The sequence below is a fragment of the Marmota monax genome, unplaced genomic scaffold, assembly GCF_021218885.2.
Source record: "Marmota monax isolate L192 unplaced genomic scaffold, Marmota_monax_Labrador192_F-V1.1 WCK01_AAM20220418_F8-fsc00048, whole genome shotgun sequence".
NCBI classification, from domain to species: Eukaryota; Metazoa; Chordata; class Mammalia; order Rodentia; family Sciuridae; genus Marmota; species Marmota monax.
The window spans coordinates 5,915,118-5,940,017 of NW_026694895.1; the positions used below are offsets into that span (position 1 = coordinate 5,915,118).

The 24,900-nt window shown below is 33.1% G+C and overlaps 1 protein-coding gene across 5 annotated transcripts in view; it reads left to right on the forward strand.

The window, feature by feature from the left end:
• Stam2 (signal transducing adaptor molecule 2) overlaps positions 1-24,900 on the forward strand; it is a 57,425-nt gene that overhangs the window by 19,145 nt on the left and 13,380 nt on the right. For 4 of the 5 annotated variants that reach the window (XM_046426910.2, XM_046426906.2, XM_046426905.2 and 1 more), the window contains 12 exons: positions 4,182-4,266; positions 5,720-5,795; positions 5,902-6,000; positions 6,903-7,049; positions 8,424-8,493; positions 9,076-9,262; positions 16,369-16,463; positions 19,367-19,446; positions 19,572-19,659; positions 20,598-20,652; positions 23,281-23,422; positions 24,228-24,397. In XM_046426910.2, coding sequence (XP_046282866.1) covers positions 4,182-4,266; positions 5,720-5,795; positions 5,902-6,000; positions 6,903-7,049; positions 8,424-8,493; positions 9,076-9,262; positions 16,369-16,463; positions 19,367-19,446; positions 19,572-19,659; positions 20,598-20,652; positions 23,281-23,422; positions 24,228-24,397 — 1,294 coding nt within the window. The remainder of the gene's footprint in view (positions 1-4,181; positions 4,267-5,719; positions 5,796-5,901; positions 6,001-6,902; positions 7,050-8,423; positions 8,494-9,075; positions 9,263-16,368; positions 16,464-19,366; positions 19,447-19,571; positions 19,660-20,597; positions 20,653-23,280; positions 23,423-24,227; positions 24,398-24,900) is intronic. The other variant, XM_046426908.2, reaches the window with a different exon arrangement.

A 24,900-nucleotide genomic window follows, 5' to 3' on the forward strand; every position in this document is an offset into this window, starting at 1 on the left:
AATAATATGTGTTTTTGCATTCTGTCCATAGTGTTAGGCCATTTGCATGGTTTTTTAAAAAGTGAGTTCCAACATTTAACTGAAGTTAACTGATTTCTCTTTCCTTCTTGGAAAATAGAGCTCTTCTCTAAGCTTCTTTTTCTTTTTAAAATTGGATACCAATATGTAGAAAAATGAAAGTAGATCCCTATCTGTCACCCTGCACAAAACTCAAATTGAAATGGATAGAAGACTTAGGAATTAGACCAGAAACCTTACAAGTGCTAGAAGAAATCATAAGTTCAACACTCCCTTATATGTGTTGGCACCGACTTCCTTAACAAGACCCCCAAAGCACAAATAAAACCAGGAATTAATAAGTGAGATACCATCAAGCTAAAAAACTTCTGCACAGCAAGGAAAACAATTAAGAGCATGAAGAGAGAGCTTACAGAATGGAAGAAAATCTTGGCCAGCTACTCCTCCAATAGGGGATTGATATTCGTTATAAAAAGAACTCAAAAAACTTAACACCAAAATATATATAACCCAATCAATAAATGGGCAAAAAATTAAACAGAAACTTCTCAAAAGAAGAAACACAAATGGCCATCAAATATATGAAAAAATATTCAACATCTCTAGTAATCAGGGAAATGCAAATCAAAGCTATGCTTAAGATTTCATCTCACTCCAGTCTGAATGGCATTGATAAAGAACATAAACAATAATAAATGCTGATGAGGTTGTGGGGGAAAAGGTATACTTGATGGGATGATGGACTAATACAACCACTCTGGAAAGCAGTATGAAAATTCCTCAAAAAACTAGGGCTGGGGACTGGGGTTGTGGCTCAGTGGTAGAGCCACTTGTCTTACATGCGTGAGGCACTGAGTTTGATCCTTAGCACCACATAAATAAATAAAATGAAGATATTGTGCCCATCTACAACTAAAAAAAAAAAAAATCTTAAAAGAAATGGCAAGACTTGATTTAAAAAAAAAAAAAATTGGGGATGGAACCACCATATGACCCAGCCATCCCACTCCTTGATATTTTCCCAAATGATCTAAAATTGGCATACTGTAGCAATACAGCCACTTCAATGTTTATAGCAGCACAATTCACAATAGCTAAATTATGGAATCAACTCAGATGTCCATCAGTAGATAAATGGATTAAGAAATGGTGATGTGTGTGTATGTGTGTATAGTTTCTACTTAGCCATAAAAAGTGAAATTATGGCATTTGTTGGTAAATGGATGGAAATGGAGAATAACATGCTTAGTGAAGTAAGCCAAGCTAAAAACTAAACTCAAGGGTCAAATGTTTTCTTTCATATGCGGAAGCTAGAGTAAAATAAAGTGGGGGGGAGGGAAGAATAGGATAACAAAGGGAAGATCAATATTGTAGAAGGGGGAGATGGAAAGGCAGAGCAGAGGGGAAGCAATGCAGAATGAATTCTTTTTTTTTTTTTTTTTTTTTGAGAGAGAGAGAATTTTTTAATATTTATTTTTTAGTTTTTCGGCGGACACAACATCTTTGTTTGTATGTGGTGCTGAGGATCGAACCCGGGCCGCACGCATGCCAGGCGAGCGAGCTACCGCTTGAGCCACCTCCCCAGCCCGCAGAATGAATTCTTTAAAAATCATGTGTATATATATAAATATACCACAGGGAACTTCACTTTTATGCATAGGTAGAAAGAACCAATCAAATATAAATTAATAGACAAGTGAAAGGGCGTCTAGTAGAGTAGAGGAAGGAGAATGGGAGAAGGGAGGGAAAAGAAACAGTGGGATCATGAACTGAAATCAAATTTAGTGCATATATGAATTTGTCAGGATGAACCCAGCTACTATGTATAACTATAAAGCTCTAATAAAAAAATTTTTCCTTGCCATAAAAAAGAACATTATTCTGGATTCATATATTCTTCCTATGTATTTGTGTGTGTGTGTGTGTGTGTGTGTGTGTGTGTAGGTTTTACTGTGTTTGAAATTACAGGATATATTAGTTTAGAGGGGAAAATGCATATATATATTATTTTTTTTCTTTGTAGTGCTGGGATGGAACCCAGGGCCTCAGGTGCACCTCTATACTCCCAGCACATAAAATTCTTTAGGGTGTTACCATATATATGTGTCTGTGTCTGTATATCTCTTAATTGTTGTTTGCTTTTTGGTATTGGAGGTTGAACCCGGTGATGCTCTACCACTGAGCTATATTTATATTCTTAGCCTTGTTATTTATTTATTTTTTTGAGGGTTTCACTAAGTTGTAGAGACTAGCCTCAAACTTGTGATCCTCCTGCCTCAGCCTTTCATGACATTGGGATTGCAACCTATATGCCGCTGGGCCTGGCTACTTTTTAATATCATTATCCAAAATAATTGCATGAATTCATATTGAAATTTTATAAGATTCAGTACAGTGAAAATACAATGATTCAGTCATATTCTAATCATTTTTTTAACAGTTTGCTGTTTAATTTTTACTTTGATCGTGAAATGTATCACACTACAAAAAAGATTTTGAGAACAAAATAAAGAACTTCTAGATGTACACTGTCAAATTAATATACAGAAGCCACTGTGTAATCTATTTTTGATCCCCCCTCTAGTTTAATGTTTAGCATTCTTATGCATGTTTACTCTTTTAACTATCTTTGTGTGTTTCTGTAAAAATGCAGGGTATATCTGGTGTGGTGGCACATACTGGTAATCCCAGCAGCTTGGAGGCTGAGGCAGGAGGACCACAAGTTTGAGGCTAGCCTCAACAGTTTAGTGAGACCCTGACTCAAAATAAAAAATAAAAAGGTCTTTGGATATAGCTCATTGATAGAGTGCCTCTGGGTTCAATTCCCAATTACCCCCCCCCCCACCACCACCAAATAAAAATATAAATGTTTTGAATATTTTAAAACTTTAGGGAAAATATTCATATATTACTTATACTTCTGGTAATGTAAAATATTATAGATACTTTGAAAAACCATTTGCCATATCCTTAAAAAATTAAATAATTAACCATATGACCCAGCAGGGCTGTGTCAAAGAGAATGGAACATATGCCCACACAAGAACTTATACATGAATGTTCATAGCAGCAGTATTATTTATTTATATTAGCCAAAAAGTTTAAAAGAAAAAGCAAACCAAGGTGTTCATAAACTGTTGATTGGATGAATAAAATGTGCTGTATCTATTCAATGGAATATTATGCAGCAATAAAAGAAATATTGATACATGATACAACATGTATGAACTTTGAAAATATGCTATAAAACAAGCCTGTTACACAAGAAGATACATGATACATGGTTTTCTTTTCTTTTTCTTTGTGGTGCTGGGGATTGAACCCATGGCCTTGTGCATGTGATGCGAGCATTCTGCCAACTGAGCTATATCCCAAGCCCCCGATACATAATTTTCTTCATGTGAAAAGTCCCAAATAGGTGAATGTGTAGGGACGGAAAGTTGATATGGAAGAGAATGAACACTGACTGCCAGTGGGTGCAGATTTTTTTGGGGGGAGGTGATGAAATGTTTTATAATTATTAGTGATGGTTGCACAAATCTGTGTACTGAAAACATTGAACTGTACACTTTAAATGTTTGGATTGTATTGGTATGTGAGTTAAAGCTGTTTTTAAAAGTTCATGTGAATGTTAGAAATTCTTCAGTGATTAACTTTTTTTGACTTCTCATTATAAGCTAATGCTACTTATTATGAGCCCAAGCAAATCATTGTATTGTGATATTCATGCATTTTTGCACATTTCATTTTGCATATCATTTTTACATTCCATTGCATGACTTTACTGTATTTCATTAATCTGTTTTGTTTTGCTATTGAAAATGATTCAGTGAACAGTTTAATAAATATTTCCTTATGATGATACATTTTTAAAGCTTTCTCCCAATTTAGAATTTGACAGGAATATTGATGATGCATAATTTATTTAGTTGTTTAGGAGGCATTTTACTATCAGTAAAATATACCATACCTGAGAATATTTAATTATATAATTCTAAAATTGAAGTTAGTAGAAGTACTCTATCTTCTGAAATTTTTCTGTAGTTTTTTTTTTCTTGGCAAGAGAAGAGGTAGGGCTTCTTAACTATTGTGCCTTTATTGGTTTTTAGTGTTTTGTAACACAAAATTATACACTAATTATCATGTATGTTAATATATCTTAGAAAAAGCCACAAATGAGTACAACACCACGGAAGATTGGAGTCTTATTATGGACATATGTGACAAAGTTGGAACCACTCCTAATGGGTAAGATACTCAGTAAACATTTAGGAGCTTAATTAACCTGTGTATCTTCATGATGCAACTTTGAAAGTGAATCGAGGTTTTAGTTTTAACAAAATTATTTAACTTAACTGTTATTGAAACTGTTTAATTTTGAAAGATAAAGTAGAGAGAGCCAGTAAGCTGGGTTTATGAGATTAACCTTATCCTGAAAGAGCAAATGGAAAAGAGTTCAACTGAAAACTTGAGCTATGTTGGCATAGGTAATTAAAGGTTTGACACAATAGGGACACATGTTATAAAAATGAATAGATTAGTTACTGGGGGAATTTCCCTATACTTAGACATATATGAGAGTCTTTCCATAGTAAAAAGGTAAATAGGTCTTTTGATGAAAAAGGTGAATGTAAGAAAAGAATGCTGCTGGGCGTGGTAGCCCACGCTTGTAATCCTAGTGATTCAAAAGACTGAGGCAGGAGGATTGCAAGTTTGATCCCAGCCTCAGCAATTTAGCAAGACTCTCAGTAATCTAGGGGGACTCTGCCTCAAAATAAAAAATAAGAAGGACTGGGGATGTAACTTGGTGGCAAAACACCCCTGGGTTCAGTTCCCCAGTACCAAAAAAACTCCAAAATTTAGAGTGCTTTTCAGGAAGGTATGGTAATTATGCACAGCTGATTATACACTAAAAGTGTAGAAATTGTGAAAGCATTTTTTTTAACATTAAACTCTTTTAATTTTTTTTTTCTTTTTTGCAGTACTGAGGCCTCACATATACTAGAAAGTGCTGTAATGCTAAGCTACTCCCCCAGCCCTTTTTAAATTATATTTTAGGACAGGGTCTTAACCAAGTTGCTCATCTGGCTACAAATTTATGATCTTTCTGCCTTCTGAGTAAATTCCAGGTGTACACCACTGTGCCTGACAACAATATTCAGCTTTTTCATGTGAACCTTTTAAGAATGTACATTGGCACTGGGGATGTGGCTCAAGCGGTAGCGCGCTCGCCTGGCATGCGTGCAGCCCGGGTTCGATCCTCAGCACCACATACAAACAAAGATGTTGTGTCCGCCGAAAACTAAAATATAAATATTAAAATTCTCTCTCTCTCTCTCTCTCTCTCTCTCTCTTAAAAAAAAAAAGAATGTACATTGTACTAATTCTTTTCAAGAGAAGAACTTGCTGTCTGAAAGCTCTTTGTCTTGAAGAAATGAAGAGAGAATTAGTATGATATGGTTCTCTTGTGTTGACTGACATTTTGTGGAATGATTTGTCTCTTGATTTGGGGCTATATAATGTTTACAACAATTTTTTTTTTAAGATCTACAAGTTTGTTAGCAAAAGATTGTGTAAAATCATAAATTTATAGACTTATTCCTTAACAAAGTAAAGTAAAGTTATTTGCTTGAAAATTTCTTATATTTTTTAATGTTGGAGTTAAAATTGTCAAAAAATACTTTCTCCATTTTTTTCTTAGAGCAAAGGATTGCCTAAAAGCCATCATGAAAAGGGTAAATCATAAGGTTCCTCATGTTGCTCTGCAGGCATTAACTGTGAGTAAAAATCATGTTATTTGACTAAATTATGAAAATGACGTTTATTTCAATAAGGAAAATAATATTTCAACATTTATATATGAATTTTTATTTTAATTAATAGCTTCTTGGGGCTTGTGTGGCAAACTGTGGAAAGATATTTCATTTAGAAGTGTGTTCCCGTGATTTTGCAACAGAAGTACGTGCTGTGATAAAAAATAAGGTAAATTTTAAAAAGAGAAGAGATTTAAGTCATTAAAAATATATATGTTCATTATTTTAATTAGATATAATAATGTATTATAAATTTAAATAAATATTTTAGATAAATTGAAAAGAAGCTTCTTGTTAGAAATTTGATTTAAAAAAAATTTATAGCACTAAAATCTTTTTTCTCCCTAAGGAATTTATGTTGTTAATTTAGCTAATCTTTGAGATCTAGTAAGTAGTCACTGCTTTAACCATTTTGGATAGTGTGTCTTGTTTAATGTTCCTCACCACTTTTGGAAGTTAGATTCTATTTTTACAGTTTTATACATGCAGAAACTGAGGCTTAAAGGGAAGTAACTTTCTATGGTCATGCAGCTATTAAGTGGCAAGCCAAGATTTAGATCTAGGTTTCTGTGACTCTAGATTCCTACCTCTAACTACCATTCTATGTTGACTCCCATCAGCATTGGTGAGCAAAGGGGATCTTAATCTTAGAGCAGAGTGGAGGGGGCCCTCATAAGGTTGTTACCAATTTCTTTGAGACAGACACTTAGAAGCACCATTCTCATGTTTTTAGTGGTAAAAATCCCAGAAATTTAGTCAAGTTGATATAAAAATCATAATGTAATATAGAGAATGTTGAAGAAACATAGAGGGTATAGCCTTGGAATATGAGGGACTTATTAGTCATCCAAGACTTAGAAATTAATGTTCCAGAAAGGTGATTTTACATGGAACAACTCTATCTTACAGTCTAAACAGGCATCTATCAATTATTCACACCAGGTATTGCCAGATTTTTGTTGATGTTCATATAATTAAAGAGAATTTTGGTGAGAATTCTGTTAGTTAAATAATTTTGGTATTTATTGTAACTACAGTGGGTTTTTCACCCCCTCCCCCCTTCTTTAAAAGGCTCATCCTAAAGTATGTGAAAAACTGAAATCTTTAATGGTGGAATGGTCAGAAGAATTTCAGAAGGATCCCCAGTTTAGTCTCATATCTGCAACTATTAAGTCTATGAAAGAAGAAGGAATTACTTTTCCTTCGGCAGGTTCTCAGGTGAGAGATTCATTCAGATTCATGATTGGCCTATACTAGTTTGAAGTATTAATTTTGTATGAAAGATTATAGGCAAGAGATGTCTTTTTAAAAAATTTTTAAAAATATTTTTAGTTGTAGATGGACACAATACCTTTATTTTGTTTATTTAGTTTTTTTTTATGTGCTGCTAGAGATTGAACCCAGTACCTCATGCATGCTAGGCAAGTGCTGTAACACTGAGCCACAACCCCAGCCCTAGACAAGGGATGTCTTGATCATCATTTCCCACCTCCATTCTTGAAGTGACAATCTAACATAGTGCCTTACATTTAGTAGACATTCTAATTGTTCAGTGTTTTTCCTCTATATTGGAACTTTGGAAAGTGGATCTATAAAATTAGAAATTTTGGCATGGGGGAGCTAGGGAATAGTAGGATGGCAGGAAGAGGAGACAGGAATAATGACTCATGGAGTGGGCTAGTTCTTCAAGTTTGTGGGAAACCATTGTCTGAGTGCTTTGCTGTCAGTGTCTTTTTTCCCTCCAGTTAATATTAAGCTGTGGGCTAGAGAAAGAAACTAAGGAGGAGAATACTATATTTTCTTTTGTTTTAGATTTTAAGAGACAAAGCAGCTTTAGGTTTAGCCTCTTAGACCTAAAGATACAGGGTTGAGTTTTGAGACAGATACCTTATAAGTAATAAAAAGCAACTGTTGTGCCCTTTCTATATATTGTTCTCAAAAATTGGTGTTAAAGAACTAGTTAATAGTACTGGGGAGGTGGCTCAGTGGTAGAATGCTTGCCTAGCACTGGGAAAAAAGAAAACTGATTGGTGGTTCATAGTCCTGGATATCTGTCTTTACATGCCATTAAATTTAAGCATTACCTTCTTTATTCTGCTATAGTGGAAAACCACCATCATCAACTAGTTGAAGAGGACTTCAGATGTATTCCTAGAACTGTACCTGTTTTCTCTGTCCCCTTCAGTATTTATGACTTCTTGTTGGTATCTCTTCTGTAGCTCTATGCCAATAGCAGTAGAGCACCTCTCATTGAAGAAGAGATCTCAGTTGAAATCAGGAAGTGTAATCAGGAAAGACTCACATTTATTCATTCTATAAATTTTTAAGTACTTTCTTCATGCCAAGTTGTGTGTTATATACCAAAAAAAAAGTAAGCCAGTTTGTGCCCTTTGTGCACTTATAATTTTTTTCTTGAAAACTCTGATGTTTTAGTATTTGAAAACAGTTACTTAAAATTGTCATAAAGTGCTTGACTTTTAAATGAAACTCAAGTTATATCAGTATTTTTTAAAATTAGCATTTGCAAGTAATTATAGTGCTTGTGTTTCCTTTAAAAAGATACTTACATTCATTTTACTCATACATTTACAGACTGTATCAGCTGCTGCCAAGAATGGAACATCATTGAACAAAAACAAAGAAGATGAAGACATAGCTAAAGGTAAAATGATCAAGCATGTATAATTTAGCATCAATTAAAATATCCTCACCTGAAAATTTTAATGAAATAAAAATTATAATAAAACTAGGTGTGCTTTTAGTTGAGGTAGCTCAAATATAAAAATCAGTAGGGTCTTAAGTAAAGGGGAAAAAAATGACAGGATGGATTTAATTCATTTTCCTTTTCAGTAATTTGTATTTAATGTCCTACCTTTGGAGAGATTACATTTCACCTTTTCTGTAATGCCAAAGTTATGAGTCAAACACAGAAATATGTTCACGGTTTGTCCTATATGGAAAGTTACCCATATTATAATGTCACAATCTGTTTGCTATAAAAATAATAGCTGCTGTATATGACAGACTGTGATAATAAGGAATGAGCAAAAACTATTTTAAAAATGTCGTGTTTCCCTGTCCCACAGAAAATTAACTGTTTAGCATTTAATTGGGCAAATAAAATATTCATTTGATTTATTGTTAACTATCTTATCTGATATTTCTTTTTAAACTTTTTTAAAAATCAGAATTAATCCTTGCTATCTTATGTTTTCTTTTTTTGCATTTTAATTTTTCAAACCAGCTATTGAATTATCTTTGCAAGAGCAGAAACAACAACACCCAGAGACAAAATCTTTATATCCATCTGCAGAAATTCAGTTAAATAATAAGGTTGCACGAAAAGTGAGAGCTTTATACGATTTTGAAGCTGTTGAGGACAATGAACTCACCTTTAAACATGGTGAAATCATTATTGTTTTGGATGACAGGTATGTTTTAAATATTTATCTATGGAATTTTCTGAAGTTTTGAAGCACAGTGTCCTTAACTGAGAATCCTGAATATTCAGTTCCTTGATTTTTGGTGTATTTAAATCATAACAGAACATTTTCAACACCTTGCTTTTTTTTTTTAGGTAAATGTTAGACAAGATGTTAGTTTCTTGTTTTGTTGTTAAATTTACTAGTAAAGTATTCTTTATCTCTTATATGAATGATGTGTTGATATTGTTGACTAGCACAGTTAAGAAATGAATATTCAGTCATCTGAATGCATTTGCCTTGGTATTTGTATATTACAAAATTATTGGCAGCAAATCTTTGGGAAGAAATATTACTGCATTATCTTGATCAAAGCAACCACAAGCTATGCTTGGCTCCTCCTCATTCCTTAAATCTACTACTCTTCCCTCCTTATAGGTTCTCTGTAGTTTAAAAGTGTAAGAAAAAATAGATCGATCTATATTGAGCCTAATTCTTTTTTTTTTTTTTTTTTTTTTTACTTTTAAAAGAAATTGATGAAGTTGGGCACAGTGATGCACACCTATAATCCCAGTAATTCAGGAGCCTGAGGTAGGAGGATAGAAAGTTCAAAGCCAACCTCAGCAACTTAGTGATACCCTGTCTCAAAATAATAAAAAGGGCGCTGGGGATGCAACTCAGTGGTTAAATGTTTCTGGGTTCAATCCCAGTACCAAAAAAAAAAAAAAGAAAGAAAGAAAGAAAGAAATTGATGAATTTAGCAAGTGTGAGACCTGACAGCTTGTTGCTATGAACAGAGATTGCAAATGTATTTCTTAACTGTTATAAATAATTCAGTCAGAATATACTAGTCTAGTATATTTTTAAATGAGTAGATATATAATGGTTTTACTTTGTTGCAGTTAATATTTGAGAAAATGTTATGTTGTAGACTCTTTAATAGGAAACGAATGGGGACTTAGTTCTATTTTCATCAAACCTAGAAAAAAATGGGAATTAAAATTACTATACACAGTTGTATATAAGGCAAAATGTGATGAATACCATAAAAGGGGTACCGTTGGATACTGGAAGAGAGCAGATTTATACTTGGTGCAGGTATCCAGGGAGATGGCTTATCCAGGGGCTCCATTTCAGATGAACCCTGATTGATTTTGAAAAGAAAGGAAAATTTTGCAAGAAATTGAGAACAGGAAAGGGAAGGCCTCATAGGCAGTCAAGGTAGGTAGCACTGTGTTTAGTGAGAAAATAATCTTTTTGCCATCAAATTTGTTTTAAAATAATTATTTGAATTGCAGCACATGATCCCTGAAGGGGAATAAATAGAAATAAAGAGGTGACATGTTCTAAACACTTATAGTCTTTAGGTGCCCATCTTCTCAGTATGTTTAAGTTAGAATAGTTATCAAAGAACTAGGTTTACACATTGATACTTTTATATAACTATAAAATTTAAGACATTTATACATAGAAACAAAACTATAAAATGAATACTTTTTCCTGTTTTAAATTTAGAACATTATGTGTATGTAATAAAATTTCTTAAACTGCTGTTTCCAAAGTAAATATAGTACTGCTTAATAGCACAGATATTTTAGCAGATCTGTACTGCCCTGTCCTATGTAATAATCGGTTCTTTTTTTTTTTTTTTTCCTGTTGAAACTGCTAGGAGTCTTTCATACAGTTTCGGGTGATATTATTTGGCTTTTCTGTGGCATTATATCCCTATTGTAGTCTACTGACCTCCATCAAATAGAGGGGGTTTACATTATTATTCTACACCATTTCTTTTTCACGGACGTCCATTTAAAGCACGAACTTATTAAATAACTTAGACTAATATAATTTTCAGTTGTCTTGTTACTGCAAAAAAGAACTCTTGTAACTGCTAAGAGAGTTAAACATGAGGATGATGGAATAGATAGGCGGATTGCTGTCATTTTTATAATAGGATACCCCAGTCTTACAGTTGCCATAGGAATGCTTACTAGTAAATTTGGGTTAAATGTTGTCATTTTATGTGATTGATAATCACTAGCAAAATTCTAAACATAAATGCAGATTGGATGGCACTATTAAATGTCATTCTTCAGTTAAAAAGAAGTCATCCAGATGATCCAGAAAATGATTCTCTTCATTGTTTTTAGATTGCTATGGAGTTGAAAACATAAAATTTTCACATGCAGAACTTCAAGTCCCTTGAAAGTTTATCACTCTTGAGTCTCATTTTAAGAAATACTCAGTTGATTTTAAAAGGCACATATTTCTTATTAACAGAAAGTATACCAAAAAAACCCTTTAATTTTCTACATTTTTAACTGTAACTCATTGCTCCTGTTTTGTTCTTTATGTAAGCATTTCAAATAATCAAGTGGAATTATTGCAGTTTGAAAAATGCCATGTTCTGATTAGACCTCTTGTACATTTGGTTCTCTGCCTGGAATGCCCTGTCAAAGAAGACAAAAGCATTTAGAAAAGAAAAAGAAGTTTACTAGCAAGGGAGGTTTGCAAAGGAGTCCAAGTTTTACAAGAATTGGCTCCTCATATTAAAAAATACAAAAGGTATTTTAAGGAAAAGACTCCCCAGAAGATTACCAGGGTTTCTAGGTTTCTAGCTTTCTATTTGTATGTTTGAGGTAAAAATAACAGTTTTTTTCGCATGATTTTATCCATAAAGGACATAACTGACCTTTGTTTATTGCCATTGCAAAACCCTATAGATGAGTTGTTTTCATTAAGTCAATGGCTTATGGGAGAGTGTCAAGTTTTCTCCTTCCTTCCTTCCTTCCTTCCTTCCTTCCTTCTTTCCTTTCCTTCCTCTTTCCTAAAACTAGATAAGATATCCTTGCATTTTTTTCTTTTGGTTAAGAATGCAAAATTTTTGTTTCTTCGTATTTTCTTGTTTATCTGTGTCAGCAGCAGACAGATGCCATTTTTATTTCCATATTCCATAGCCTTAATTTTCTTTTCCTTTTTTTTTTTTTTTTTTGTATTGGGTATCAAATTCAGGTGCATTTGGCCACTAAGCCATGTCCCCAGCCCTATTTTGTATTTTATTTAGAGACAAAAATCTCACTGCGTTGCTTAGTACTTCACTTTTACTGAAGCTGGATTTAAACTCAGAATTCTCCTGCCTCAGTCTCAAAAGCTGTTGGGATTACAGGTGTGTGCTACCTTGTCCAGCTTTCTTTTCCTTTTGATGAGTAACTACTTAAATCTTCAAAACCTACCCATGTCAGACTATCTTTTCTGAGAAACCTTTAAATCCTTCCCACTTTTAGCTTCCAGTAGAGTTAGGAGTTTCCTTCTCTGTGCTGCTGTAGCTCTCTGAACATATATAACAATATTCCTCATACTGTATTTTAAGTATGTTTTTTACATATCTCTCCTACTTAATCAGTTGATTGAAGAAGTGACCCCCTTCTTTGGCTGGGAGGAGGGAGCAGGAGAAAGTAAAGTAAATAACACTCTTAGTTGGTAGGAGAAGTTGAAACACTGGATTTTAAATTTCTTGAGGGCAGAAATAATGTTTTAATTATCTTTGCAACTTCATTGCTTAGCCAGAAAGCACTGTTTAGTCCTTGATAGAATTTCATTAATATTAACTGAATAATCAATTAATTGAACGTAAAGTTTATTCCTTATACTTACATTATTTTTTGCTTAGTTTTGATTTATTCTTCCCTAATACAGAAAGCTCCAAATGTAAATGACACATTTGAAAATTTCCTTAATCATCTAATGATTTATATGAAATTATAGTACTGAATCACTTTAATTTAGGAATTTAAACTTGAACAATATTTTGTTCCATTAACATTTTATAAAATAAACTGGTAGTCAGTGGAAAGAATATAGAGCCAGATAAAGATTGGAAAGGAATCATCATGCTTTGAGGTGGTTTTGGGTTGTTTTATGTGCTTTTATGCCTCATCAGAGAGTTTGTGGTAGTAGTTGGGAAGAAAGTTGTGATACATTATTACGACTACTGGTAAGGCTGTCCATACAATTGTTGATAGGTTCAAATAAATCCCATGTATCCATTTCAGAAGTGTGAATTGTCTGGTTTTATCTTTAAAATCCTCTTAAGTTTAGTTTTACTTTTTAGAATGCAAAGCTCAAAGTTTTGATTCCTAAAACCACACACACAATAAAAGATTGTTACTTACAAATACCTGTTTAGTAAGAAACAGGTATTGGGTATTTGTAAATAACAAATTTCTTTGTTAGAAAGAACTAGACAAAATTATTGTTATTTTCAGATACTTTGAATAGAAAGTTCAGTCAATGGGTTGAGTTGTTTTCATTAAAGTCAGTAGCTTATGGGAAAGTGTCAAGTTTTCTCCTTCCTTCCTTCCTTCTTTCCTTTCCTTCCTCTTTCCTAAAACTGGTAAGAGTTTATCAAGTTTGTTAGATACAACCTCAATATGCAAAAATCAGTGATATGCTTTAATCCCAATTAGAAAATGTAATAGAAAAGTCATTCTCGATAGTAAAAAAAAAAAAAAAAAATCAAATGAATGAACTAGGAATGAATAAACCTAAAAAATATGTAAAGTCTTTATGGAGAAATTATAAAATTCTTGGAAAGATAGAAAAGAATATAAGTATTCTTTATTATGTTTATATTTATAAAAGTACAATTGGAGAGAGACATGGTAAACCTTAATATTAGAAAGATTTAGTTTTTCTTATGTTATTGCATAAGTTTAGTACATATGCAGTTAAAATTCCTACAGAAATTTTTTCCAGAGTCCTTGAAAAATATTTTAATATAGATATAAACATGTGAAGATGTATAATAAATGAAAAAGAATAACAAGAGTATTTCCCTTGCCAGATATCAAGGTGTATTAATAGGCTTTAATAAACAAATATATAGTAGTTCCCTCTTATGAGGGATATGTTGCAAGCCTCCTTCAGTGGATGCTTGAAACAGGATGGTACTGAACCTTGTATATACTGTGTTTTTTCCTATACATACATTCTTACGAAAAAGTTTAACTTATAAATAAGGCATTGTAAGAGACTGAAAACAATACTAAAATACAACAATTAAAACAAAGTTATAAAAGTAGTAAAAATTATGTGAATATGGTCTCTCCAAATATCATATTGTATTATAGATCTTAGCAACCTCAGCATATAATTTTCTTCCTTTGCTTACTTAGAAGGTCAAGAACTTTGGCTGGTGATGTAGCTCAATGGTACAGTGCTTGCCTAGCATGAATTAGTCTCCAGCACTGGGGGAAAAAAAAAAAAAGAGCCACTTTTCACTTAAAGGATGCTTCTTTGCGACTTACTTGAATTGTACTAGCAGTACCATTCTTGTGCTTTGGGTCCATTATTTAATGAAATAAAGATTATTTGAACATGTACTATGGAACATAGTAGTCAATTTGATAACCAAGACAGTTGCTAAGTTTCTAACATCAGGGTAGCATATATAGTGTGGATATGCTAGACAAAGGAATGGCTGACTTTTCAGGGCAGGATGGTGCACCTGAAAAACCTATGAATTTTAAAAACCTATGAATTATCTGCTTCTGGAATTTTCCATCTAATATTTTTGGGTCATGATTGACCTCAAGTAATCTGGAATCACAGACCAACACTGCAAATAAAGGAGGGACTACTTTGTGGACTGTTATACAACAGAATGGAATACAGAAATAGGCTCATGCACAGAAAGCTATTTTGATAGTATGCTGTTTTTGTATCATAAGTTAGTAGAAAAAAAGTAATGGGCTATTCAGTAAGTTTTGCTGGAATGAATGACTCTTCTTTTGGTACAAAGAAGATAAAATTTGAGCTTCACACAGTACGTAAAATTTTGTTTCAGATAAAGGTGGGAAAAGGGTTAAAAAAAGCCTAAAACTATTAGATAAAAAACTAAAACTATTAGATATTGGTTCAAGGGTAGATTACTAAATTTTATTACAGGGGGAAAAAACCCACCATAGAATAAAGAACCATAAACATATACTTAAAGGAAATGATAGCCTTGAGAAGAAATCAGCTTGATTCAGAGAAATAGTTGCTATCCAGGATATGTAAGGAACCCTTACAGATCCATGAAAAAAAGATAACCCTGTGGAAGAAGAAAAATGGACAAAATATATAAATAAAAACATTTTACAGAAGAAGCCATCTCAAATAGTCACCAAACACAAGTGGAAATAAGTACAATGGAATATGATTTTCTCTCCTGATAGCAAGTGTAAACTTAAATATTTACCATATATGGGATTGGGGGGACAGTAATGGGAGGAAGAAGGTAAACTTCCACAACTACTATGGGGAACATTTGACAATGACTAATAAAATTGAAAATGCTTATATCTCATGGCCCAGCAAGTCCATTGTTGTCATTTTGTTTTGTATTTTGTTTTAAAGATACAGTCTCACTGTGTTGCTCAGGCTGGCCTCAAATTCCTGGGCTCAGGCTGTCTTCCACCTCTGCCTCTCCAGTAGTTGAGCATGAAAGGTGCCCAGCTTGCAAATCCATGCTTCAGTAAGCCTAGAAAAACTGTCGGATTGTGCCCTCTAATTCAGGATAATCATGACCCCAATCTTTATGTTGAAAGACTAGGAACAAATAAATGTGCATTTATACAGAAATACAGCATGTTCTTATAGTCAAACTTTAAAATAGATAAGCAAGTATTAGTATATAAAATTAAAAAGATCTATAAGCATTAGCTAGCTGTCTTCTATGTTTGTCAGTTGAGTGTAAATATATGCAAAAGAATGAAAAATAGACTGTCGGGAAGTTACATACCAGCTTTATGTTGATGGTGTGGTAAGAAGGATGTGAGGTTGGGACTTAGGGTCACTGATAGAGAGAACTTTATTGTTATCTGTGTTTTATGTTTTTTAAAAAGCCCAGTATGATATATGGCCAATTGCTAATTAGTTCTAAATTTAGAAATAAGGATATGTACATTTTTTTTTATTTGTACCTTTTAATATCTTTTAAAAAGAACAACTTTTAAGTATAGCTGAATGTGAATTGATTTTCAAAATAGGATAAATTTGATTTTTTTTTAAATCTCTCAACATTACAGTTTGAAAATGTTAAAGAAAAATGACATTTTTTTTCATTTTATTTTCAGTGATGCCAATTGGTGGAAAGGAGAAAATCACAGAGGAATAGGTCTTTTCCCATCTAATTTTGTAACAACTAATTTAAACATGGAGTCTGAGGCAGGTAAGTTAAATTTTAGAGAAGATTAAATCTACAAAGTTGTTTTGCTTAAATTTTTTGATTGGCATCTAATTTGTTTTCTGTCATTTATTTATAGACATTATAATTTAACCTACTTCTTTAGGGATTAATTTAGACTCTTCTCATATTTTAAATCTCTGAGACTTAATATATTTAGTGACCATGTACATAAATATTTAAATCAACCTATAGTATAAGAGGCAGTTTGGTGTCTGTCCTGTACAAAAAATGTTGTTATTCTTTACTGAGACATAGTGAAAGGGATAACTGGGGGCGTAAGGGGGCATACCTTGTTGACAAGAGCCAAGTGTGATTACAAGAGTTAGATTTTAGACTTTACCTCACCTCAGTTTGATCCTAGAAAACTCAGGCAAGAATAAAGTAATGTAATGAAGTCACTGAAGTTCCCCAGTTCAGTTCTTCTGAACACCACTCCATTCTGTAGCCACACACTGGTCCCCCTCAGCCACTGTCAGCCATGTTGAGAAAGCATGCCATTTGTTATACAGGCAGGGAGGCAGGAGATCTCAGTTATTCAGAACAGCTCGTAATAATGCTAATTGTGATACCTAGAAGTAAAATAGTTAACAGATTTTGAACAGTAATTATTTTATCAACATTGTGCTAAATCTTTTGTGCTGTTTCACTTAATTCTAAAGATTCTGGGTGATAGATTGTTTGTTGCCCTGTTTACTGATAGGAATCTGAAGCAGAGGTGTAACGTGTCTAATAACTGATAGAGCCAGAATTCAAAACTTGACTTACTAAGGGATATATCATTGCTTATCCTTACCAGTTCTAAAGAAAGAACTTAAAATGAAAGCTTTGTACATTGTGTGTACTATTATCTTTTTGTGTAGAGTGATGCATTCAGAAAAATCAAGTTCTGAGAGGTGGATACTCATTCATTTGAAGACTGTGTTCTTTGCCACTAGTTACTGTTTTATTCTTCTAGTCTGACTCTTTTTAGTAAACAGGAATATTGAACATTTTTTTAAATTAGATCTTTATAGTTATACATAGTAGTTGGATTTGAGGACATTTTTTAATTAAACAATACTTAAGGGATCCTATATAGTGATTTTCCCTTATCATGATCTGGAGAGATTGAACTACAATCTTGAAAGTAAAACACATTCTTGGTTTTCAGTATGTCCTTGTGTTATGCTGAGCTCTGTTCTTTAGGACATAATTGAAAGTTTGCCAGATACTTGAATTAAGCAATAACCATTAATTAAGATTTTAAAATCCTTTGGTTACACACATTTTTTGTTTGTGTTTGTGTGGTACTGGGGATTGAAGCCAGAACTTTATACATGCTGGACAAATGCTCTTCACTGAGCTACATCTCCAGTCCTTTTATTATATTTTTTTAAAATATTTTTTAGTTGTCAATGGATCTTTTATCTATCTATATATTTATCTATTTATTTTTATGTAGTGCTAAGGATCGAACCCAGGGCCTCACACATACCAGGCAAGCACTCTACCACTGAGCCACAACTCCAGCCCTATTTTATTTTGAGACAGGGTTTCACTAAGTTGCCCAGACTGGCCCCAACAGTCTTCTGAGTAGCTGGGATTATAGGCCTGTGCCACCATGCCCAGTTGGTTATACAGATTTTTGTTGTAATTTTTTGTTTTATTAAAATTTAGAATATTCTGGCAACTTCCTTCCTTCCTTCCCTCCTTCCAATTGAATTCAGGGGCACTTTACCACTGAGCTAAGTCCCTGACCCTTTTTATCTTTTTAAAAATATTTATTATTTTTAAATTTATCTGTCTGTTTACTACTTTTGGGTACCAGGGATTGAACTTGGGGGCACTCAACCACTGAGCCACATCCCAAGCCTGATTCTGTATTTTATTTAGAGGTAGAGTCTCTTGAAGTTGCTTAGCACCTCACCATTGCTGAGGCTGGTTTTGAACTTGCGATCCTCCTGCCTCAGCCTCCTGAGCCATTGGGATTATAGGCGGGCGCAGTGGTGTTCCTGGCCCCCCTTTTTTAAAAAAATATTTATTTTTTAGTCATAGGTGGATATAATATTTAATTTTTTTATGTGGTGCTAAGGATCAAACCTAGTGCCTCACACATGCTAGGTGAGCGCTCTACCTCTGAGCCACAACCCCAGCACTCCTGGCCTTTTTTAAAAACTTTTTTAAAACAGGGCCTTGCAATCCTCCTGCCTCAGTCTCCCTAGTTGCTGTGATTACAAGCATGCACCACCATGCCTGGCTTGTAAATTATCTTTTATCTGTCTTTTTATGAAAGAATATTTTGTTGAACTGGGAATGCAGTTTAGTGGTAAAGTGCTGACCTAGTATGCACAAGGCCCTGGGGTTGGAACCTAGCACCACACACACAAAAAATATTTTTTCATTTTGTGTTGTTTCAACTATTATCAGAGTATCAAAATTAGGTTAAAATCAGGTCTTGTTTTGTTTATATAGGGAAAAACAGTTTTTCTTTGATAGAGGGGGACTATAGATGTAACTATGAAATTAAGTATTAGGATAATAATCTACTCTCTTGTTTATTTAGTTACCCCATTGGTAACACTCAGTTTTTAGGAAAACACACACTAATAATGCTCATTTGCTTCCCTTAATGTAAGTTCCATAAGTACAGGATTCTTGTCTATTTTATCTACTATGTATAAATGCCTAAAGTGATGCTTGGCACATAATAAGTGCTAAATTAATATTTATAATATGAATGTATATAATCACATTATGATATAAACATAAGTAATAACATTATGAAATGGGATAACTAAAGAATTTTTAATTTTTTTCTTATGGATATCATAGGCCACTTCTAAATTAATGACTAGATATCAAAGTAAATGCTATAGAACTTAAAGTTTACTTTGTTTCCATTGCAGCTGTGGACAAATTGAATGTAATTGATGATGATGTGGAGGAAATTAAGAAATCAGAGCCCGAGCCTATTTATATTGATGAGGTAGAGTCCTTCTTTTGTTTTAATAGTTAAACTGTCAAGACTTTTCAATTGTATTATCTTTGAGATTGCTTGGGAAGAGTAATTTTGTATTCACTGAAGTTAAAACTTCTTTGACTTTTTATTAGGATAAGATGGATAGAGCCCTGCAGGTACTCCAAAGTATAGATCCAGCAGATTCAAAACCAGATTCCCAAGACCTTTTGGATTTGGAAGGTACTTAGTGAATATTGAGATTACTTTAATAATGTTTATTATTTTAGCTACTCATAATATTATGAGTTTCTTCTGCCTTGAGATTAGAAATCCAAGGTGGAGAACAGACTAGTGCAGTAAAATAGTAAAAGTATCATTTGAAAGATGTTGCTGTTCCTTCATATCCTTTTTAAGAAGGAGATCTTGGTATTTCTGTAAGCCCATTGGTGAAATTGGAGTTTTGGTGTCCAAAGGACAGAATTAGAAATAAAAGCCTATTAAATTAATTTAACCAAAAAGTTTAAAAGTCTTAATTTAAAGGTGACTCTAAAGGTCCACATGTGCATGTTCAATGTTAACTTTGAAAGGTAGATATTTGATGCATGCTAATGTGTCCTTTAGTTTGTAAGTAAAGCAATTAAAACAAATTTTTTTTCATGCTTTTCTAAAGTCTTTTGTGAGAAAAATGTCTATAATAAATGAATAAATCTTAAATCTTTTTATAGATGAAAAACTGATTATGGGTATAGAATATTTTATCTGTGTTTAGATTTGGAAATATATAAAATTTTTAAATTTTGAAATGCCTTAAATAAAAGTGTTCATATTTAATCTGCACATGGTAGTTACATATTTTATATTATAGCTTAAGTTTGTTTTATGTAGTTAATTTGTTTTCTAGATAACTTTTGGGGATGATTTCAAATGTCATAGTCTGTAAACTTAGTTAATAGGAACATGATGAGATTTTTATTTTAATTTTGATCTTGCCTTTGATTACATGATAGAAATATGTAATAGCAATGGTGCTGAATAGTATTAACAGTCAATCTTTTATAGTCCCTTTTCTAGCAAAAAGTTAATTCTCAGTGTATTATGGATGGTGTTGTATTTTTAAAAATTGTTGAAATTGGCTTAAACTGAAATTCTTACAGTTTTAAGCATTTTTGTATTTACAGATATCTGTCAACAGATGGGTCCAATGATAGATGAAAAACTTGAAGAGATTGATAGGTGAGATTTTTCATGCAAACAATGATAAGTAGAGTTTTTATAGGTTTACTTGTTTGGGCACGCTTAGAACTAGTGATAGTTTTGGGCAAACTGTATTATCTGTTGCAATTATTTTATAGACTCCAGAAGCTAATAGCAAGGAGGTGCTTTTCATTTTGGTAACAGTTTTTTTCATGGCAGTATGAATAGTATACATAAAATCCTGGACTCTTGTTCTTATCATTCCATTTTTTTACTTGGGCTGGAATTGAGGGGATATTGAGCAATGAAGAATAAAGTGAATAAAGAACAAGATGAACAGGAATCTTAGGCAAATATCATTAATATCATTATGTGAAACGTAGTTTCAAGTGAAATTTTCCTGATTTGGGAAGCTAATCCAAAGCAACAATTTTTTTCTTCTTTTTCTCTTCCTATGTTCCTGTGTTTCTGTTGTCCTTCTAATTTTGTTATCCCAGCTAGTTTTACTGTTCCTAGAAATAGCAGCAGCACTGGAGGATGGGCTATCAGAGTTGTAAGCTTTTAACTTGGTTCTGATATCTGTTATTCTTCCGAGTTTTCTCTCTGAAGTTAGAGGAAGAAGCTATAGTAGAGGAAAGGCAGGAGATTAGACCTTCTTATTCTATTGTCATCCTTTCTAGCCCTACACAAGCTAAGTGAACGGGCTGCTGCTGAATTATATCTCTAGCCTTAGCCCCTCTTTATTGAAATGCTATGTAAACAACACAAGAAGAAAGGGATCAAGTGGGACCAAAGTGTGAAGGAGAACAGAAAGTACTTTACTTTTTTCCTGTCTCTACAGAGAAGTACCTTCAGCAAGGCTTTCCAGTCACTAAAAATTATAATCTTTGTTCCATGGAGCATTTTTCATAAATCTTTTGTGTTTTCTACAAAAGTTAAAAATAAATCCCTGTGACAGTTAATGACATGATGGTGACAGTTTCATCATATTTTTAGAGAAAGCAGTAAATATGTATTGCTTTGTTTCACTGCAAGGAGTTAATGTTTAGTGTATAATCAAATTGGAAAAGATTTAAAAGAAAAATGGTCAGCATGAAGTAGGTATGACTAGCAGTACAGTTACAAACTTTTCTGGAGCCTAAAAATAATTCACATCACCTTAAGAGAGAATTTTGGATAAACATGACAACAACTCCAAAAATGTTTAGATAGGTAAGAGATATCTATTATCTGAACTGTTCTAAACTTGTACTATACTTCTGAAGTAATTTCTGTAGCCCTGATCTAGATGCTTCTTCATTCTTTTCCTGTGTATTCCATGTGTTACTTTTGTCTGCCTTTATTCACTAGTATTTCAGTTTGGTCTGTCCATCCTTCCTCAGGGGCTATCTTTAGTCCCAGCTTTACCATAAAGCCTTTTTGGTCTACCGTAGCCCAGAATAATCTCTTCTAAATTCTTCTGTTTTCTACCTATTTCGTGTAATTTTGCATTCAGTTATATGTTATGTCATTTGCTATTTTCTTAACCTGGTCTCCCTGATAGGTTGTGATTTATTTTCTGCTTTTTCTCTTTCTTTCAGTATAGTTTTGAGTATAGTTTAGTAAAAATTTGTTATTGATTCGAAGTTATATATCTCAGATCTTTAAAGGTGATTTCATACACACTTAATTTCTGTAGATTTAGGTGGTTTGTCACAGATACATCTGAAAGTAGTTTTTATACATTCATGCAACAGGAAACAAGCACTTTCTGTTTTTGTTGTTCAGAGGTAAATAGTATTATAAAGGAAAGGGCTTATAAATTTTGATAGAGCACAGACAGATCATTTACTTGGTTACTCTGTATCTTTTTGCCTGCCTGTGCCTCCTACCTTTTTCGGTTACATTGAAAGAACCACATCCAATAAACAGGCTTTTGGATGCTTTAAGCCAGATAAAAAGTGGCCATTTGACTTAAACTTGGAAATTGCAAAAAAAAAAAAGTTGTTTATTATTCCCAAGGGAACAGACAAAATTGTACCAAGTCAGAAGGGAAGGATTTGCTGTGGAGTTCCTTGAACAAATGTGAAAATGCTCTTATTTGGATTTGTTATTTCACAATAAGGTGCCTGGTTTCACCTAATTTCTCAAAATCAACCAATAGATAAGAACAGTAGAGATCTCCATGCATATACATTGCTTTTATTTGTATTTTCAAGAGTAATTTTTTATTTAAATATTTTTTTCAGTTGATCTTTTTACCATATAAGCAAATAAAAGGTGATTTTTATTTTTTAAATAAGAGTTTGCTCTCCTTTTAGTCATATTGTACTTCACAGGGGCTGTGGGTCTTTATAATTCCCTCCACTCAGGAACTTTTTCTTTATAATTAAATTTTCAACATAAACCTGTAATATATTAAACTAAATTCTTCTAGTACCAGAATTATGAATTGATTGCATTTTATGATATGTGGAAAGGATATTATGAAGTTATATTAGCCTGGCTACTATAAGAATTAAATAATTTTTCTTCCCGGTTTCTCATTGTGAATATTCTTTCATTGTATATGAAAAGAACCTTTTAAAATATGAATAAAGAGTGTGCTAAATTTAAAAAATAATTTACATTGCTAAATATATACCTAAAATGAGAAGAGTATGAAAATGCTTTTCTCTTCTGTATCAGGAAGCATTCAGAATTGTCTGAATTGAATGTAAAAGTCCTGGAAGCTCTGGAACTATATAACAAATTGGTGAATGAAGCACCAGTATATTCAGTCTATTCAAAACTCCATCCTCCAGCACATTATCCATCTACATCAGTGCAGGTGAGCATGTTTTCTGAGAACATAGTTTTGAATTTAAAAAAATGTTTTGAAATATTGAAATTTCTGTGGTCCCTGAATAAAATTATAAAACCAGTCTTTGTTTCTAGAAATATTGGCTGAACATTAATGTTCACCAGGACAAATTAGTTACTGATAATGTCACAAAAACACTTAGTTCAATTTTATCATGAATGAAAACAGTATTAAATATATAGGGGGTATTCTGGTTCTTCATGTGCTTTTGTAAGAATAAAACATAAAAATCTTTAAATATAAATCCTTTGTAAGTATAAACTACACATCCTTTGATTTAGGATCTGGTGTACCAAAGGTTCTCTGCGTGAGGTACTAGTGCTGTTGTTGCTATTCAGCAAGAAGATTGAACATTTCTTTAAAAATCTTTTTTCAAGATTTCTTTGACGTATAATTATAACAGCACTTAGTTAATGAACTTTTGGTCTCAGAACATATTTATTTTTTGTTAGTGCATGACTTAAATTGTTAAAAAATTCATGCATAATAAAAATATGATACAGGTCTATGAGATGTAGGTGCCATAAGCTGTCTGTAAACAGCATCTTTTTGCAATACTTCTCACTCTTTTTTGTGCTTGCCAGATAACATGAATACTTATGTCAGTATCCCCATTCTGAAGGCTTTTTCAAATTTTAGCTAGTTAACCAATCAAAATGATCTTGAATGAACAAATTTTATGTTAATTTATGAAAACTAGTATGTAAAAAAGAGTGTGTGAAGGAGATGTTTGGGATAGCAGTGAAGTCAACTTTTTCTTTTTGGTTAATAGACGTATCCAGTTCAATCACATGGTGGAAACTACGTAGGTCAAAACATTCACCATGTAACTGTTGCCCAAAACTACAGCCTGGGAACAGATCATATTGGTTCGCTGAGATCTCTGCCTCCAAGTGTAAATTCCTCAGTAACAACACAGCCTGCTCAAACTCCATATTTAAGGTAAGTTTTGAGAGCCATCTTAATTTTCCACAGACTTTTTAAATCAGAATATACTGACCCTACACTTTGTAATAATAGTTCCAATTTTTACTTTTAAAATGAAATCATAATGTGGGTGTGGTGGTGCATACTGTAATCCCAGCTAGTTGGGAGGCTGAGTCAGGAGGATCACAAGTTCAAGGCCAGCCTGGGCAACTTAAGGAGACCCTGTATCAAAACGGGCTGAGGATATAGCTCAATGATAGTGCTCTCCTAGGTTCAATCCCTAGTACCATACACGCACACACATAAAATTATATAGAAATGCCCATTCATAGTCCCATGAACTGAAATGGTGCTACCCTTAACTTTGCTACTCATACTGTGATGGTTGCCTAGATATAAGCCTACAGTTTAGTTACCTAGAACAAAATAAAGCTAACTGTCCTTTGTGAGGACTAAGCCTTTGTTGTGCTTTAGCACTGTACTATAATCCACCTAGTGAAATAGTCCCAGTGCTGTGT